Below are 16,513 nucleotides of genomic sequence, written 5' to 3'. Positions count from 1 at the left end.
GAAATAGTCAAATCAGTAGACTATTGATTTTGAAGATAACCCAGATTTTGGGTTAGACTATTGATTTTGAAGATAAATACCCAGAGATGCTAATAATGCAGTCGTTGCGAAGCGATTTGCATCACTTTCTATGGCACACAGGAAGTTCTGGTCCTATTTTTCTTCACAATTCATTTCGGTTTTGCGCACTGCTTCTAGCTACTTCTGCAATAAGCAATGATAACTTCAGAAGTTAAACCAACTATAGAGGTTGGTTTTAAAAAAGTGTTTCGCCTACTGTTTAACTTTTATGTGAAGAAAATAAAATTGCAGAAAGAACTATGCACTACATTGGAGGAAAATGCTACAAGGGTGATTAACACTGCCGCATTCAACTTTATTTAGGAACAAAAACAACATTCAAATGTTGAATGTATTTTTTATAGTTTTGGTTTCAATATAGGAAACACTACAGCAGGGTTTCGCTTCCAGGTATAAATTACAGTGTTAATTCTAACGATGGAAACCTGTGGTACGATGTATATTTTCCTCAGTAGTATGATAATGAGAAGTCCTTCATTAATATTATGGGGATGCAATGGCCTCATGGTATTATTGCTAGCCTATTAATCCAGAAACTCAGCTCATGATCTGGGGACCTGGGTTTGAATCCTGCCACAGCAGATGGTGGAATTTGAATTCAATTTTTGAAAAATCTTGAATTAAGAATCTACTGATGACCGTGAAACCATTGTCAATTGTTGGAAAAGCACATTTGGTTAACTAATGTCCTTTAGGGAAGGAAATCTGCTGTCCTTACTCGGTCTAACCTACATGTGACTCCAAAGCCACAGCAATGTGGTTGATGCTCACCTGCTCTCTAAGGGCAACCAGGGATGGGCAATAAATACTGGCCAGCTAGCAAAGCTCATGTCCTACGAATGAATTAAAAAAAATTAACCACCATGACTTGATACTAACCTCCAAATACACTTCCAAGGCCAACAATCCAACAGCAACAACCTTGTCAAACAGCTGAGGGGCTGCGTGCTGCAGAATATTTAGGTTCAGCCCTTTCCTTTCTGTAGCCTGGCCATAAGACCATAAGACAGAGGAGCAGAATTAGGCCACTCGGCCCATCGAGTTTGCTCCGCCATTTATTTATGGCTGATTTTTTTCTCAACCTCATTCTTCTGCCTTTTCCCCATAACCCCTGATCCCCTTATCAGTCAAAGACCCATCTATTTCTGTCTTAAAGACGCTCAATGACCTGGCCTCCACAGCCTTCTGCGGCAGAGTTCCACAGTTCACCACTCTCTGGCTGAAGAAACTCCTCCTCATCTCTGTTTTAAAGGATCTTCCCTTTAGTCTCAAGTAGTGCCGTCTGGTTCTAGTTTTTCCTACTAATGGAAACATCCTCTCCACTTCCACTCTATCCAGGCCTCGCAGTAAATTTCAGTAAGATCCCCCCCTCATCCTTCTAAACTCCAACGAATACTGATGAAATGATAGTTAGCAGACTTTTGATTAAATGGGTCTATGTAAGATATGTTAATGGAGAATTGCATTGCACTGAACTGGCTATTGCAGTATACTGGAAATAAATCCCTGAGTCTCAGAATGGCTGCTTTGAGAAATAGGCCTTGCGAACTAGAAGGTCAAGAAATAATCTCTTCAAATTGGGATTAAGTGAGTATGAAGGGAGGTTTTCTCTAATAGATCCTAACTTGCTGTAATTTAGCAAGGGTGTTTCAAAATGAAACAAGCAACAGTAAAATGTTCCTGGACTTCTGCTATCTTAATGACCACAAAATAAAGCCAAAGAAGACTTTTATTTCCTCCAAATGGGAAGGGCGCTGTCACACGACCATAGTTAATTAATCAAGGAGCTTCCAATAACATATTCAGATAGTCACAACTGTTCATCATCTATTACACTGAGCTGGTGTTTTAAATTAATTATGGTTTCTTTGTAGTTTGGCACACACCTGACAAAATGTCCAGAAACTGAAGTGGAATGTAGCTACAAAAAATATGGTTGTCCTGTCAAGGTAAGTAAGGATATTCATTGGCAAATAACTCAAATTTAGAATTTGAAATTCTAAACTGCATGTAACTTTGGCATTACTTTTACAGGAAAAGCGGAGGATGGTAAAAGAACATGAACATTCTTATTTAAATGAACATTTGTTGCTCGTTGTTACAAACAATGCTAAATTAGAGGAACAGGTAATACTTTCTGAAAATTACTTTCATATTATTTCCCACAATTCCACTAGATGCCAGTGACTTTTGATATTGTTGCAATCTACCCTGCCTTTGCACCGAGAATCCCTCCCCAATCCTTCCAGATGTTAGGGAAGGAGAATGTACAAAGGAGTGTTAGGTATGAGGATATTTTGATTTGATTTATTATTGTCACATGTAATAGAATACAGCGAAAAGTATTGTTTCTTGCATGCTATTCAGACAAAGCTTTCCATACATAGAGAAGGAAAGGAGAGAGTGAGGATATAGTGTTATAATCATAGGTAAGGTGTAGAGAAAGATCAACTTAGTGCAAGATAAGTCCATTCAAATGTCTGATGGCAGCAAGGAAGAAGCTGTTCTTGAGTCAGTTGGTACATGACTTCAGATTTTTGTATCTTTTTCTTGTTGGAAGAAGGTGGAGGAGGGAATGTCCGGGGTGCTTGGGTCCTTAATTATGCTGGCTGCTTTGCCAAAGCAGCGGGAAGTGTGGACAGAGTCAATGGATAGGAGGCTGGTTTGCGTGATGGACTGGGCTACATTCATGACTCTTTGTAGTTTCTTGTGGTCTTGGTACAGTGATCTTCGATGGTTTCAGCCCCACCACTGACCATGACCTGAGCAATGGCCACTCCAATAGTGGCAAGCACCCATCACCTCTCCCCTGATAGTTCACTTTGCCTCCAGTTACAAGAAGAGTCAGTGAGTCAATCTGCTTGGGTGATGTGGCTTTCAGTGGAATAGATCTGTAGTTTGTGAGATGAGGGTGTGAGGCTTGCAACAGTGCTAAGTGTTTGTTGGTAAGTTGAAGCTATGAATGTTAGGTAAGATCTCTCCGATCACTACAAATTGTTCATAGGTCAGTGGTACATTGAGCCAAATCTGAAATAGTGGTCTGTTTGATGGGAAATGGCATTAATTTACTGACCTTCACCACTCGTGAGTTCATTGAATTTTATGCGGAACTGCATTCAGATACTTGGGACTTGACCAGGAGGCACGGTGGCACAGTGGTTAGTTAGCACTGCTGCCTCACAGCATCAAACTCCTGAGTTCCATTCCAGCCTCGGATCTCTGTCTGTTTGCACATTCTCCCTATGTCTGCATGGGTTTCCTCTGAGTGCTCCAGGTTCCTCCCATGGTCCAAAGATGTGCGGGTTAGGTTGATTGGCCATGCTAAATTGCCCCTAGTGTCAGGAGGGTTAGCAGGGTAAATATGTGGAGTTACGAGAATAACTCCGGGGGGGATGTGGTCGGTGCAGACTCGATGGGCTGAATAGACTCCCTGTGCACTCTCGGATTCTATGACTGCTGGCTTTGACCCATACAGCTATATAGTCCTACTGTCATCTAAGTGTTTTTCAGGAGATCCTTCTGGTTCCCAGCAGATATAAAACCGCTCTCCTGCTTTGTATCCTCCTCACCAAGACCTAGAGTGCATCATCTGAGAACTTTGGAACACACTTTTTCCCATGTTTTGCCATCATTCGGTCTATTTCCATGTCAAAGTTACCTGTAGATGAACCTTCAGCAACTGCTCCAGCCACAATGTGCTTCTGTCCTTTCAAGGAGCAAACTGACTTTAATTATTGGAGGCTAGCTTCAAGTTAGCCCCTCACGATGTTGTGTCCCACACAGGCATACAGCTATTTAACATCGAATCTGATGCTGGCTGCACACTGCAATTATAGTAGTAAGTGGGCAATACAAAGTTGGTCTTTAAACATTGGGTGCATGGTAATCGCGTGTTGTGAGCTCTGAGCTTTGGGGATATTTAGCGCTCAAGCTATTTACAAAGGTGCTTTAGAAAGAAAGAGCTTTTATTAACATGATATCTTTATGTCTTAGTAGGTAAAGCTGATTATTTGCATTTGGAGTGTAACCATGTTGCAATGAAGGCAAATGTGGTAACCAATTTGCACTCTGTAATGTAAGATATTTATCCTTAAGGTAACATTGTTACCTTGAGGCATGTTGAATGTGTTATTTTTATTTATCTCATGTTGAACAGTATTTGAAGAATTGCTAAATCCGAGGACATATTTGTTATGCATTTAAAGTGGTTGCATGTCTGCTGGTATAATGTCACATGTTCTGTAGTGATGTAAGCAGAGGATTTCATGAGCTTTTGAGGTTCTTCCATATCGGACCTGGAACAAGCAACATCTAAATAAACCCTTGTTGTACTTAATTGAAACGTATGGCACCTCATTCTCTGTGGTAATTCCCGGTTGATACATAGCACTTTCCCTGTGATGCCATCAACTAATGTGATTCTCAAAGATTATGGTTGATTTGGTACTTTTCCAGATGGAAAGGGAGGGCCACCGTTCATTTTGGACAACTTTGGAATCATTCCACAATGAGATATTGTTAATTGGTTGAAGAAAATACAGGGGAATGCCCACATTGGGCAGTTATGATTTTATTCGGGGTCAGATTACATGCTCTGCACCTAAGAATAAAATTGAATCATAGGCAAACGTACAGAGTAAAAGTTCAACTAATCTTACCCCATTCACGTGCGTGTTTCCGTAGAGCAGAAAACAGTTGTTGCTTAATTATGCACTTGGTCCATTTGCAGATTTTTTGGTTATCGTTAAGTTTTATTCAGACTGCTTTTCTTTCATTCTTAATCCTAGATTTTAGATCTGAAAAAAACTTTACATGAAAAAAATCAAGCCATCACACAACTAGAACAAAAAATCAGCAAACTTGACATTGAGATTAAACAATTAAGTGGACATGTTTCCAAAAACGATGATGAAGTTGCAAAAACCCAGGTAGGAAATTTCTCTGATGTGATGTATTCTCATAGGATCACCATTTGGCCTCAGGTGACAGACATGGTTAAAAGGAAGTCTCTCTCTCTGATTTGATCACTTGTGACAGATGGGGTCACAGATTGAGTGGTTTAAATGTGGGACTGATTGTCTGCCCACTCTTATGACCAAAGTAGATACATAAGGACCACTAATTTGTGAAACATAAAATTTTGCAAGGATTTCCAGGTTTAAATCATACCCCCTTCCTAATGTTGAAAGTGTTAATTTCAGTAGTTCAAATAAAGTTTTGAAAATAAAGGAAAAAGGCATAGAAAACCTCATACCCAGGATTTAAGATGGGTAATCCATTTAAGGCTCTTGTGCTCTAACAGTAATTCATTACACAAATGCAAGTGCTTACTTAAGCTTGCTCTGATTGTGTCAAGGTCACTAAACTTTTGGTATGAGTAGCCTCATGTTATATTTACATGGGGGTGACAGATCCCACTTCTCTGCGGCAGAAGTGACAGAATTACTTCTCTGCTTGTAATCCTCCTCCTTTAGATATTATGCCTTAAGAGGGCAATGGTGACCATGGATTTCCACTGATTGTTCTTGCCAAAGCATTGCAGCGGTTTGCGTTTGCCTTCTGCAGCATGGCCGATGAGGGAAAAACTCCTGCTCTTACTGCTTGCCATTAGGCATATTAAAAGAATTCAAAAATCCTGATAATCAATCCATTTGTGCACGTACCTTCCATTGCCATCAAGTCCTGAAGTGGGTCTTGAACAAAGAATTGGGATGCTACCACTGCACCATAAAACTTTCCCTCCTTGTAGTACAAGATGAAAATGAATTTTTAACAATATTTAACCTGAGACACACTTGTGATAGTTACAGAATACTACACCAGGTGCTGAAGAATTTGCCTTTTGCTTATTATTCTACTCATAAACCAGACTTATTGAATTTTTAAAAGCTGTGTGAGCAACATTTTGACATGTATCCTTTGATAATTCTTCAGTTCCGTATAAGTTGCGCATGTCAGTGAGTCATTTTCTTACTTAATTACTGAAACATAGAAACTAGGAGTAGACCATTTGGCCCTTCAAGTCTTCTCCGCATTCAGTATGACTATGGTCAATCTTCTATCTCAATGCCATATTCCTGCTTTCTCCCCATACCCCTTAATGCCATTAAAATCCCAAAAAGACTTCCTTTTCCTTGAATACATTCAGTGACTTAGCCTCCACAACCTTCTGTGGTAGAGCATTCCATAGGTTCACTACCCTTTGAGTGAAGAAGTTTTCCTTATTTCAGTCCTGAATTGTTCACCCCATATCCTGAGACTGTGTCCCCTTTGTTCTAGATTTCCCAACCAAGGAAAAGATCTTTCCTGCGTCTAGTCTGTCCAGCTCTGTTAACTGTTAGATGTTTCTATTAGGTCTCCTCCCATTTTTCAAAACTCGAGTGAATAAAGGCCCAATTGAACCAATCCCTCCTCATAGGAAAGTCCCGCCAACCCCAGTGTTAACCTAATGAACCTCCACCACACTCCCTCAATGGCAAATATATCCTTTCTTAGGTAGGGAGACCAAAACTGAAAATAATAAACAAATAAACAAAGCTGTAATTAGTGTCGCGCTGATTTTTGTCTCCCCTTCTTGGTTTGTTTTTGTTTTAATTATTATTTTTAATATATTGTTGCATTACAACAGAAAACACTGGCTGGACATGCTGACAAAATAATAAGCATTGAGCAGCAATCACAGCAACTTTGCAGAAGATTAGATCAAGAAGGAAAAAACGAAATCTCAGAACTGAAGGAAATCATTAATGTATTGAAGGAAAAAGTGGAACGTACTGAAAATAACATTGCATCACTAGGTCTGTATTACATTCAACTTTTTGCTGCTTTTCATTAATAGTTGCTTTTATTTTAAAGGTTTTATTCTTCATTTAATGTAAATTTGATACAGTTTTCTCAATGTAAGGAGTAATATTCTGCTGAATTTGCTCAAAATTCCCCTGTTTGGCAATATGGATATAGATCATACCCACAATGCACTGAGGCAGACCATAATGACACAAACGTGTTTCACACAAATTGTTCATTTTTAGGTTCTCTCCAAATAACAGTTATAAAGTGTAAAATTTGGAAACAGTGGGTGATCTGAGAGAAAAAAAAATTAATTGTAAAAGGTGTATTTCTCTATTAACATTTATAACTCCAAAGCAATTTAGTAGAATATGTTTCCTTTTCAACATAAAGATTACATACTAGTGTATACTGATGCATTTCCTTGCGGTAAACTCAACTATCTAAATTGAGCTTTAATGTGTCAAATTTAGTAGATTCTAATAACATGCACATTGTCTGGCATCCCTTGACTGCTGTGAATTTCTGTACCTAGAAAATAAGGTTATTGAAAAGCCCAGATTTTAATGTGCTTTAATGAATATGGAAGAAACAGACTCTCGGTCCTGTTCTGCCAATGGCGTAGTGGTATTGTTGTGGAATAGTAATCCAGAGACCCAGGATAATGCTCTGGGAACCCCGGGTTTGAATCCCACCGTGACAGCTGGTGGAATTTAAATTCAATAAAAACCTGGAATTTAAAAAATAAACCTAATGATGAATCTGGTTCACTAATGTGTTTTAGAGGAGGCAATCAGGCCTACATGTGACACCAGATCCACAGCAATGTGGTTGATTCTCAAAATGCCCTCAAAGAGGGGCAATAAATGCTCAGGGTGGCACAGTGGTTAGCACTGCTCCCTCACCAGGGATCCAGGTTCAATTCCCGGCTTGGGTCACTGTCAGTATGGAGTTTGCACTTTCTTCCCACGTCTGTGTGCGTTTTCTCCAGATGCTGTGGTTTCCTCCCACAGTGCAAAAAACATGCTGGTTAGGTGCATTGGCCATGCTAAATTCTCCTTCAGTGTACCCAAACAGGCGCCGGAGTGTGGTGACTAGGGGATTTTTACAGTAACTACATTACAGTGTTAATGTAAGCCTACTTGTGACACTAATAAATAAACTAAATACTAGCTCAGTCAACAATGCCCACATCCCATGAACAAATAAAAAAAATTAGATTGTGACTTATCTGTATTTTAATTGAATTTACTCACCTTTGTTCTATATTCCTTGATACTCCTTTGTAACAAAAATCTCCATCTTGAAAATTTCAGCATTCAGTCATTTGAAAAAGAAAAATTTGTGTGAAAAGAAATTTCCTGATTTTACTCCAGAATGCCCTATTCCTAAATTTAAGATTGGATCCTCTTGTTCTGAACCTTTTCATCAGAGAAAATAGTTTATCTCTGTTTACCCTTTTCAAATCCTTAATCATTTTAAATACATTGATTCGCAGTCTCTCACTCCTGCTGATTCCTCACTCTTACACATCTGCCCACTCTCACCTGAGGAAGGAGTAACACTTGGAAGGCTTGTGCTACCAAATAAGCCTGTGGACTTTAACCTGGTGTTGTGAGACTTCTTACTGTGCCCACCCCAGTCCAACGCCGGCATCTCCACGTCATGACTCTCACATCTGCCAATTCTCTAACTCCTGCTAATACTAGCTCTCTGTCCTGTGGCTCTCTTTGTTGTGCCGGCTTGCAAATGCAGCAACCATTTGCATTACAAAATGGTCGATAATATTATCATATAATCTGAATCAGCTGTAACAGCTTGCCTTGCTGTATAGCATCACGTCATATAATGCCATGGTTTCTAATTGTATGTATTATTACAGCTCTTAATAGTTTGACATTTGGGAACACTTTAAGTCACTGACCATTGGATTATATTTTTCCCTTTAGTCACTTTTGAGCCCTGCCTGAAGCAACATGAATTATTGCTGAATGCTCATAAGAAACTTCTGGAAAAGAATAATGAAAGATTCCGAGTTTTAGAAGCTACTGGCTACAATGGCAAACTGATTTGGAAAATCTGCAATTACAGAATGAGAAAGCAGGAAGCAGCAGCGGGAAGCACTCCTTCGCTTTTTAGCCAGTCCTTTTACACTAGTCGCTGCGGATATAAGTTATGTGCCAGAGCATACTTGAATGGGGATGGAACAGGCAAAGGGACACACTTATCCTTGTTTTTTGTGGTTATGAAGGGTGATTATGATTCTCTGTTGTCGTGGCCATTCAAGCAAAAGGTCAGCCTCATACTGCTTGACCAGGGTCCAAAGAAGAATCACATTGTTGAGCTCTTTAAGGCTGATGCCAGCAGCACAAGTTTTCGAAGACCAGTTTCCGAAATGAATATTGCGTCTGGATGTCCAAAGTTTGTGTCTCATACTGTACTTGAAAGTGGCAAAACTGCAACATTTATCAAAGATGATACATTATTCATCAAAGTAGTTGTAGATTTATCTGATCTTGAAGATTTATAAAAGGATCCCCAAAAGAATTTTAACTATTTATGTGAGAAATTTGCACACAAACTAAAGGAATTAATCTACATTGTTCAATACTGAGAAATGATCAGTGATTGCTATCAGATTGCTATATTTGTATTTTTGTGAATATTTCTATTTTTATATTAAACACAATACCTCATTCATACCAAGACTTGTTTTTGAATAGAGGTCAGCACATTATCTCGTTAGTGTGACAGTGGCAGAGTGATTAGCACTGCTGCCTCATAGCACCAGGGACTTGGGATCAATTCTGACATCAGGTCACTGTGCAAAGTTTGCACTTTCTCCCCATGTCTGCATGGGTTTCCTCCAGCTGCTCCAGTTTCATCCCACAGTCCAAAGATGTGTGGGTTAGGTTGATTGGCCATGTTAAATTGACCCTAGTGTTAGGGGATTAACTGGTTGAACATGTGGGGCTATGCGAATAGGGCTTGTGTGGGATTGTGGTCAGTGCAGATTCGATGGGCTGAATGGCCTCCTTCTGTACTGTAGGGATTCTATAATTTTTAATAACAGTTAGCTCTGTGGAGCCCTGAGCTACACAATGGAAGCCAGAAGCCTTCTGAGTGGGCTGTGCGACACTTCTGGCCATTCCCAATGTGTCCCACACAGTGGGAATGTGCTTATGCAGTCATGCCCTCTACATACCAGAGGCTTCCCAACTCACCAGATTGTCAAAGTTTCATCATAAGGGTCTGCTCATCATATCGGCTTATCATTCACCAAACAACAGGAGGGTCACACCACCTGAGCTTTTTAAAGAGCTAACCATCCACTTGCAGGTGAGGTACGTTAGTCTGAAGTCTGCCATTGCACAGTTTGTGGTGGTACTGTGAAGTGTTTTCGGAGATGGTGTGATATGTTGAGGGGTCAGACAGGGATTGTTGCTGCCTCCTCACAAGCTGGACAGAGGATTAGGTGGCCTGCTCAATCTAAATCAGCAAGTGGTTTGCAATATCACAGGAACATAGAGAGGATGCTGTGAAGAAGGGAAGCTCTGTTCAAAGGGAGGATGAAAAGGCAGGGAAGAGGCAACCAGACGCCTTTGCTCTAGAAGCAAACTGTGAGCACCTACATGGTCTCTGGTTCCCTTAGGAAGGCATCCCTTCACACCATAATTCCTCCACTAAACACCACCAACCTATTCATCTGCAGTGTCTCATCACTGTCTCCTCTTGATCAGAATCCTGCAACAAAACATACAAACAATGAGCAGGAGTAGACCATTCAGCCCCTTGAGTCTGTTCCACCATATAATAAGATCATGGCTGATCTGATATTCACCTCAAATCTGCATCCCACCTATCCCTGATAATCCTTGCTTACCAAGAATCTAATCATCTCTGCCTTAATGATATTTGAAGACTCTGCTTCCACAACTTTTTCAGCAAGAGTTCAAAAGGCTCACAGCTCTCTGACAGAAGAAAACTCACCTCATCTCTGTTTTAAATGGACAGTCCCTTATTTTTAAACAGTACCCCTGGTTCTAGATTTTCCACAAGGGGAAACATTCCCTCCACATCCACCCTGTCAGGATCCCTCAGAACTTATATGTTTCAATCAAGTCATCTCTTACTCTTCTGAACTCCAGAGGACACAAGCTTAGTTTGTCCAACCTTTTCTCTTAAGGCAACCCAGATATTAGTCTGATAAACCTTCTCTGAACTGCTTCCAATGCATTTGCATCCTTCCTTAATCAAGGTGACCAATACTGTACACATTATTCCACTAGTCTCATTAGTGCTCTGTACAACTGAAGCATAATCTCTTCTGTATTCAGTTCCCCTCACAATAAATTATACAATTCTATCAGCTTTATCAATTACTTAATCTACCTGCATACTTGCCATTTGTGACTCATGCAATAAGACATCCAGATCTCTCTGACTTTCAGATCTTGGCAAACTCTCACCGTTTAGATAATAGGCTGACCTTTTTATTGTTCCTACCGAATTGGACAATTTCACATTTGCCCACATTATACTCCATTTACCAGGTGTTTGCCCACTCACTAAATCCATCTATATTTTTTAGCCTCCTTATGTCCGCTTCACAACTTACTTTCCTAATTAACTTTGTGTCATAAGAAAGTTGGCAACCATTCCTTCATTCAAGTAATTGATATAAATCGTGAACAATTCAGGTCTCAGCACTGATCCCCGTGGCATACCGTTTGTTACATCTTGCCATCCAGAAAAAGACCATTAATGCCTCATCTTCTCCCTGTTAGCCAGCTAATTGTTTATCCATCCAATATATCCATGCCACAAATTTGATTGAGTTTTTTGAAGGGGTAACCAAGAAGGTAGATGAGGGCAGTGCAGTTGATGTTGTCTACATGGACCTTAGCAAAGCCTTTGACAAGATACCGCATGGTAGGTTGTTGCATAAGGTCAAATCTCACAGGATCCAGGGTGAGGTAGCTAAATGATACAAAATTGGCTTGATTTCAGAAGTGGTTTTAGAGGGTTGTTTTTCAAACTGGAGGCCTGTGACCAGCGGTGTGCCTTAGGGATCAGTGCTGGGTCCACTGTTATTTGTCATTTTTTTAATAATTTGGATGAGAATATAGGAGGCATGTTTAGTAAATTTGCAAATGCCACCAAGATTAGTGGCACAGCGACAGTGAAGGAAGTTATCTCGGATTGCAACGGGATCTTGATCAATTGGGCCACTGGGCTGATGAATGGCAGATGGAGTTTAATTTAGACAAATGCAAGGTAGTGCATTTTGGTAGATTGAACCAGGGCAGGATTTACTCAGTCAATGGTAGGGCACTGGGGACAGTTACAGAACAACGAGATCTAGGGGTACATGTTCACAGCTCCTTGAAAGTGGAGTCACAGATGGACAGAGTGGTGAAGAAGACATTCAGCATGCTTTGTTTCATTGGTCAGAACATTGAATACAGGAATTGGGATGTCTTTTGAAGTTGTACAAGACATTGCTAAGGCCACACTTGGAATACTGTGTACAGTTCTGGTCGCTCTATTATAGAAAGGATATTATTAAACTAGAAAGAACGCAGAAAAGACTTACCAGGATGCTACCGGGATTTGATGGTTTGAGATATAAGGAGAGGCTGAATAGACTGGCACTTTTTCTCTGGAGCTTAGAAGGCTGAGAGTGATGTTATAGAGGTCTATAAAATAATGAGGGGCATAGATCAGTTAGATAGTCAATATCTTTTCCCAAAGGTAGGGGAGTCGAAAACTAGAGGGCATAGGTTTAAGGTGAGAGGGGAGAGCTACAAAAGTGTCCAAAAGGGCAATTTTTTTCACACAGAGGGTGGTGAGTGTCTGGACTAAGCTTCCAGAGATAGTAGTAGAGGTGGGTACAATTTTGTCTTCTAAAAAGCATTTAGACAGTTACATGGGTAAGAGGGATATGGGTCAAATGCGGGCAATTGGGACTAGCTTTGGGGTTTAAAAAAAATTGGGGGGCATGGACAAGTTGGGCCCAAGGCTCTGTTTCCATGCTGTAAACTTTAATGACTCTATGACTCTATATTACCTTCCAGATCAAGAGCTTTCATTTTCTGCAACAACTTTTGATGTGGCACTTTATCAAATGCTATCTGGAAATCTAGGTACAGTACACCTACTGGCTCCTCTTTTATCTACAAGTTACTTCCTGAAAGACCTTCATTCAGTAAGTTGGTTAAACATGTGTCAAAAATCCCCATCCTTGTTTGCAGCTGGGATTCTCCGGTGCTGCTGAAAGTCAATGGAGTTTTGGCTGGAACTCCAAATGTGACTGTGAACAAGATTGGAGAATTTTGCCCTTGATTTCTCTTTTAAAAAACTATGTTGACTCTGCTTGGTTATTTTGAACTTATCCAAGTGCCCATGTATAACTTTAATAATAGCCTCTAACATTTTCCCTATGACAGATGTTAAGTAACTGGCCTGTAGTTTCCCATTTTCTGTCTCCCTCCTTTTTTGAATAGTGGAGTTTGCTTTCTTTCAATCTAAAGGGCAGCATGGTGGCACAATGGTTAGTATTGCTGCCTCATTGAGCTGGAGATCCAAGTTCGATTCTGGCCTCAGGTGACTGTCAGTGTGGAGTTTGCACATTTTCCCTGTGTCTGCGTGGGTTTCCTCCAAGTGCTCCAGTTTCCTCCCACAGTCCAAAGATGTGCAGGTTAGGTGGATTGGTCATGCTAAATTGCCCCGTAGTATCCAAAAATGTGTTGGTTAGATGGATTATCCATGATGAATGTGTGGGGTTACAGGGACAGGGCAGGGGAGAGGGCCTGGGTAAGACACTTTGTCAGAGAGTTGGTGCTGACTTGATAGGCTCATCTGACTTTTCCATTCTCTATGTTGATTAAAATCACCCATGATTCTTCCTGTGTCTTTCTGATAATCTTCAATTATTTTGCCTTTACGCTCCACGCTATTGTTAGAGGGACTATACACAACTTCCACCAGTGCCTTCATCATTTCTCATGTCTATCCAAACCATTTGTACATCCAATAAAAATTTCACCATTATATCTTTATCAAACAACTTATCCAATCACGCAAGCAAAATGTACATTTCCCTTGTGCTTATCTTGTGAGTACTCCTTGACAGTACTGCCCCAAAGGCCGGTGTGAAAATAATGGTTTTCCCTGGGGTGGGGACAGGGAGGTGATGGTAGATAGCTTTGAGCAGCTCTGGGTTTTGCAGGCCTGGCTTTGAACTGCACCAATTTGGCATGGGTGGAGCCATCTGCATCGTTTGGGTGGGAGACAATAGCAAAGGAACTGGTGGACTGTGATGGCAGCACAAATGCTATTATTCAGAGAGATCACAGACATCTGAACTCCAGAGCACCACTGCCTTACCCTGTTCGGGCAGACCCAACTTTCAACTGGTGCCCATTTTGTGATTGCTGCAACCAATTAAATCATAAATCTCTCAGAAATGCGAGCTATTTGTGACATCTTGAAGGAATTTTTTTGTCCGTGTCCCTGTCATGGTTTATGCTTTTAAATAAAGTAGTGATGGTCTTAAAATAGCACATGAAACAGACATGCCAACTATCAGTACTCCCACCTGCTCTGAATTTCACAGATCCTTGATCCAAGACAGGCAGTAATGTGTCAGAAATGTGTGGGAGCCCCATACACGAATGCATTCTTTTTGGTTACTGGTGAGATTTTAAAATTGATCTGATAGAAACATGAAGGATATTATAATTGATGTATCATTTGATAAAATATATATGTTGACATAACTGAGAACAGTGTGCTCACCGAAGCTACGTTCTCTTTGTGATGACTCAATACCACTCTGGTTTTCGTAATTTAATTTGTTTTATTATTGTCACATGTATTGGTACACAGTGAGAAGTATTGTTGCTTGCGCGCTATGGAGACAAAGCATAGTGTACGTTGAGAAGGAAAGGACAGGCTGCAGAATGTAGTATTACAGTCATAGAAAAGAGTTAGATTAGAGTTTTAAAAACAGAATGAGAGTAAAAGATAGAATTAGAGGGTATGCTGGGCACAGCTTGCAAGAAATCACCACACCCCAGTGCCACTGACATTAATATATGATATTTAAAAACGCACTTCAGTGCAATTAAGATAATCCATTATATGGTAGTTGAAAGGAACAGTCTGATCAGAATAGGGTGGCAGAATATAAAATTAATTGCAGGACTCTTGGCAGTGTGGAAGATCAGAAGAATCTTGGGGTCTGGGTTCATAGGACGCTCAAAGCAGCTGCGCAGGTTGAAGCTGTAGTTAAGAAGGCGTATGGTGTACTGGCCTTCATCAATCGAGGAATTGAGTTTAGGAGTCGAGAGATAATGTTGCAGCTATATAGGACACTGGTCAGACCCCACTTGGAGTACTGTGCTCAGTTCTGGTCGCCTCATTACAGGAAGGATGTGGAAGCCATAGAAAGGGTGCAGAGGAGATTTACAAGGATGTTGCCTGGATTGGGTGACATGCCTTATGAGGATAGGTTGAGGGAGCTCGGCCTTTTCTCCTTGGAGAGACGAAGGTTGAGGGGTGACCTGATAGAGGTGTATAAGATGTTGAGAGGTACTGATCGAGTGGATAGTCAGAGGCTTTTTCCCAGGGCTGAAATGGTTGCCACAAAAGAACACAGGTTTAAGGTGCTGGGGAGTAGGCACAGAGGAGACGTCAGTGGTAAGTTTTTCACTCAGAGGGTGGTGGGTGCATGGAATGGGCTGCTGGCAATAGTGGTGGAGGCAGATTCAATAGGATCTTTTAAGAGACTCTTAAATAAGTACATGGAACTTAGTAAGAAAGAGGGTTATAGGTAAGCCTAGTAATCTCTAAGGTAGGGGCATGTTTGGCACAACTTTGTGGACCGAAGGACCTGTATCGTGTTGTAGTTTTTTTTAATGTTTCTAAAACAATGTGATCAGCCTGTAGTCAATAACTCTGAAAAAAGATTATGGATATGTCACAAGACTTGGAAGAACAGGAAAACCATGGGAACGGTTGTCGTAGCTGGTGTCCTGGAGCATAACAACCAATATTCGGCTAGAAGCGAAATTAAATTCCTGACTGCTTTTGTTTGTTTGTCTTTTGAACTAGAGCATCCTTTTGATAGCATTTTCAATTGGGTAACTTGGTTAAAGTTCAGTTAATTTTGTTGGTGCATAGAACATCAAGTACGTTCCTGTCACATAAATCCAACATTTTTGTTGCAATTTTAAGATAAAGTTATTGGAATTTATTTTTAGAAGTGGAAAATCTGGCACTGTTCTCTCTCAGATCCTCTTATTTTATAACAGAGCATTGTTATTATTAGCAACGAAATAGAGAATGCTGGAAAATCTTAGCAGGACTGACAGCATCTGTGGAGGGAGAATAGAGCCGGGTGTCCGGGTGACCCTTTGTCAGAGCTGTTATTATTGGGTTGCTGAAGAATGAAATAAAGCTCTTGTCCGTTTGTTTTCATGAATTTGGATCCTCTTTGTCACATTACTATGAAGTAATCGCAATAACGCATTTTCATCTGAGTTCACATTACTATTGGCAGTTCCTACTTCTACCCACAATACAGCCAGTCCAGTCGATATATGGAAAGAACATTTTAGAAACTGTTGGGAGGTATTTT

The 16,513-nt window shown here is 40.5% G+C and overlaps 1 protein-coding gene across 1 annotated transcript in view; it reads left to right on the top strand.

Annotated features, from left to right (window-relative positions):
- Positions 1 to 9,570, top strand: part of LOC145350995 (TNF receptor-associated factor 5-like) — a 54,700-nt gene extending 45,130 nt beyond the window's left edge. The window contains exons 7-11 of the mRNA XM_080200560.1: positions 1,956 to 2,030; positions 2,116 to 2,208; positions 4,869 to 5,009; positions 6,710 to 6,878; positions 8,820 to 9,570. Of these exons, the coding sequence (XP_080056686.1) occupies positions 1,956 to 2,030; positions 2,116 to 2,208; positions 4,869 to 5,009; positions 6,710 to 6,878; positions 8,820 to 9,400 (1,059 nt within the window). The 3' untranslated portion in view covers positions 9,401 to 9,570. The remainder of the gene's footprint in view (positions 1 to 1,955; positions 2,031 to 2,115; positions 2,209 to 4,868; positions 5,010 to 6,709; positions 6,879 to 8,819) is intronic.
- Positions 9,571 to 16,513: the final 6,943 nt, after the last annotated feature.

The sequence above is a fragment of the Carcharhinus amblyrhynchos genome, chromosome 12, assembly GCF_965287045.1.
Source record: "Carcharhinus amblyrhynchos chromosome 12, sCarAmb.v2.hapA, whole genome shotgun sequence".
NCBI classification, from domain to species: Eukaryota; Metazoa; Chordata; class Chondrichthyes; order Carcharhiniformes; family Carcharhinidae; genus Carcharhinus; species Carcharhinus amblyrhynchos.
Note: the sequence above shows the minus strand (reverse complement) of the source record. Positions and strands in the feature narration are given on the sequence as shown.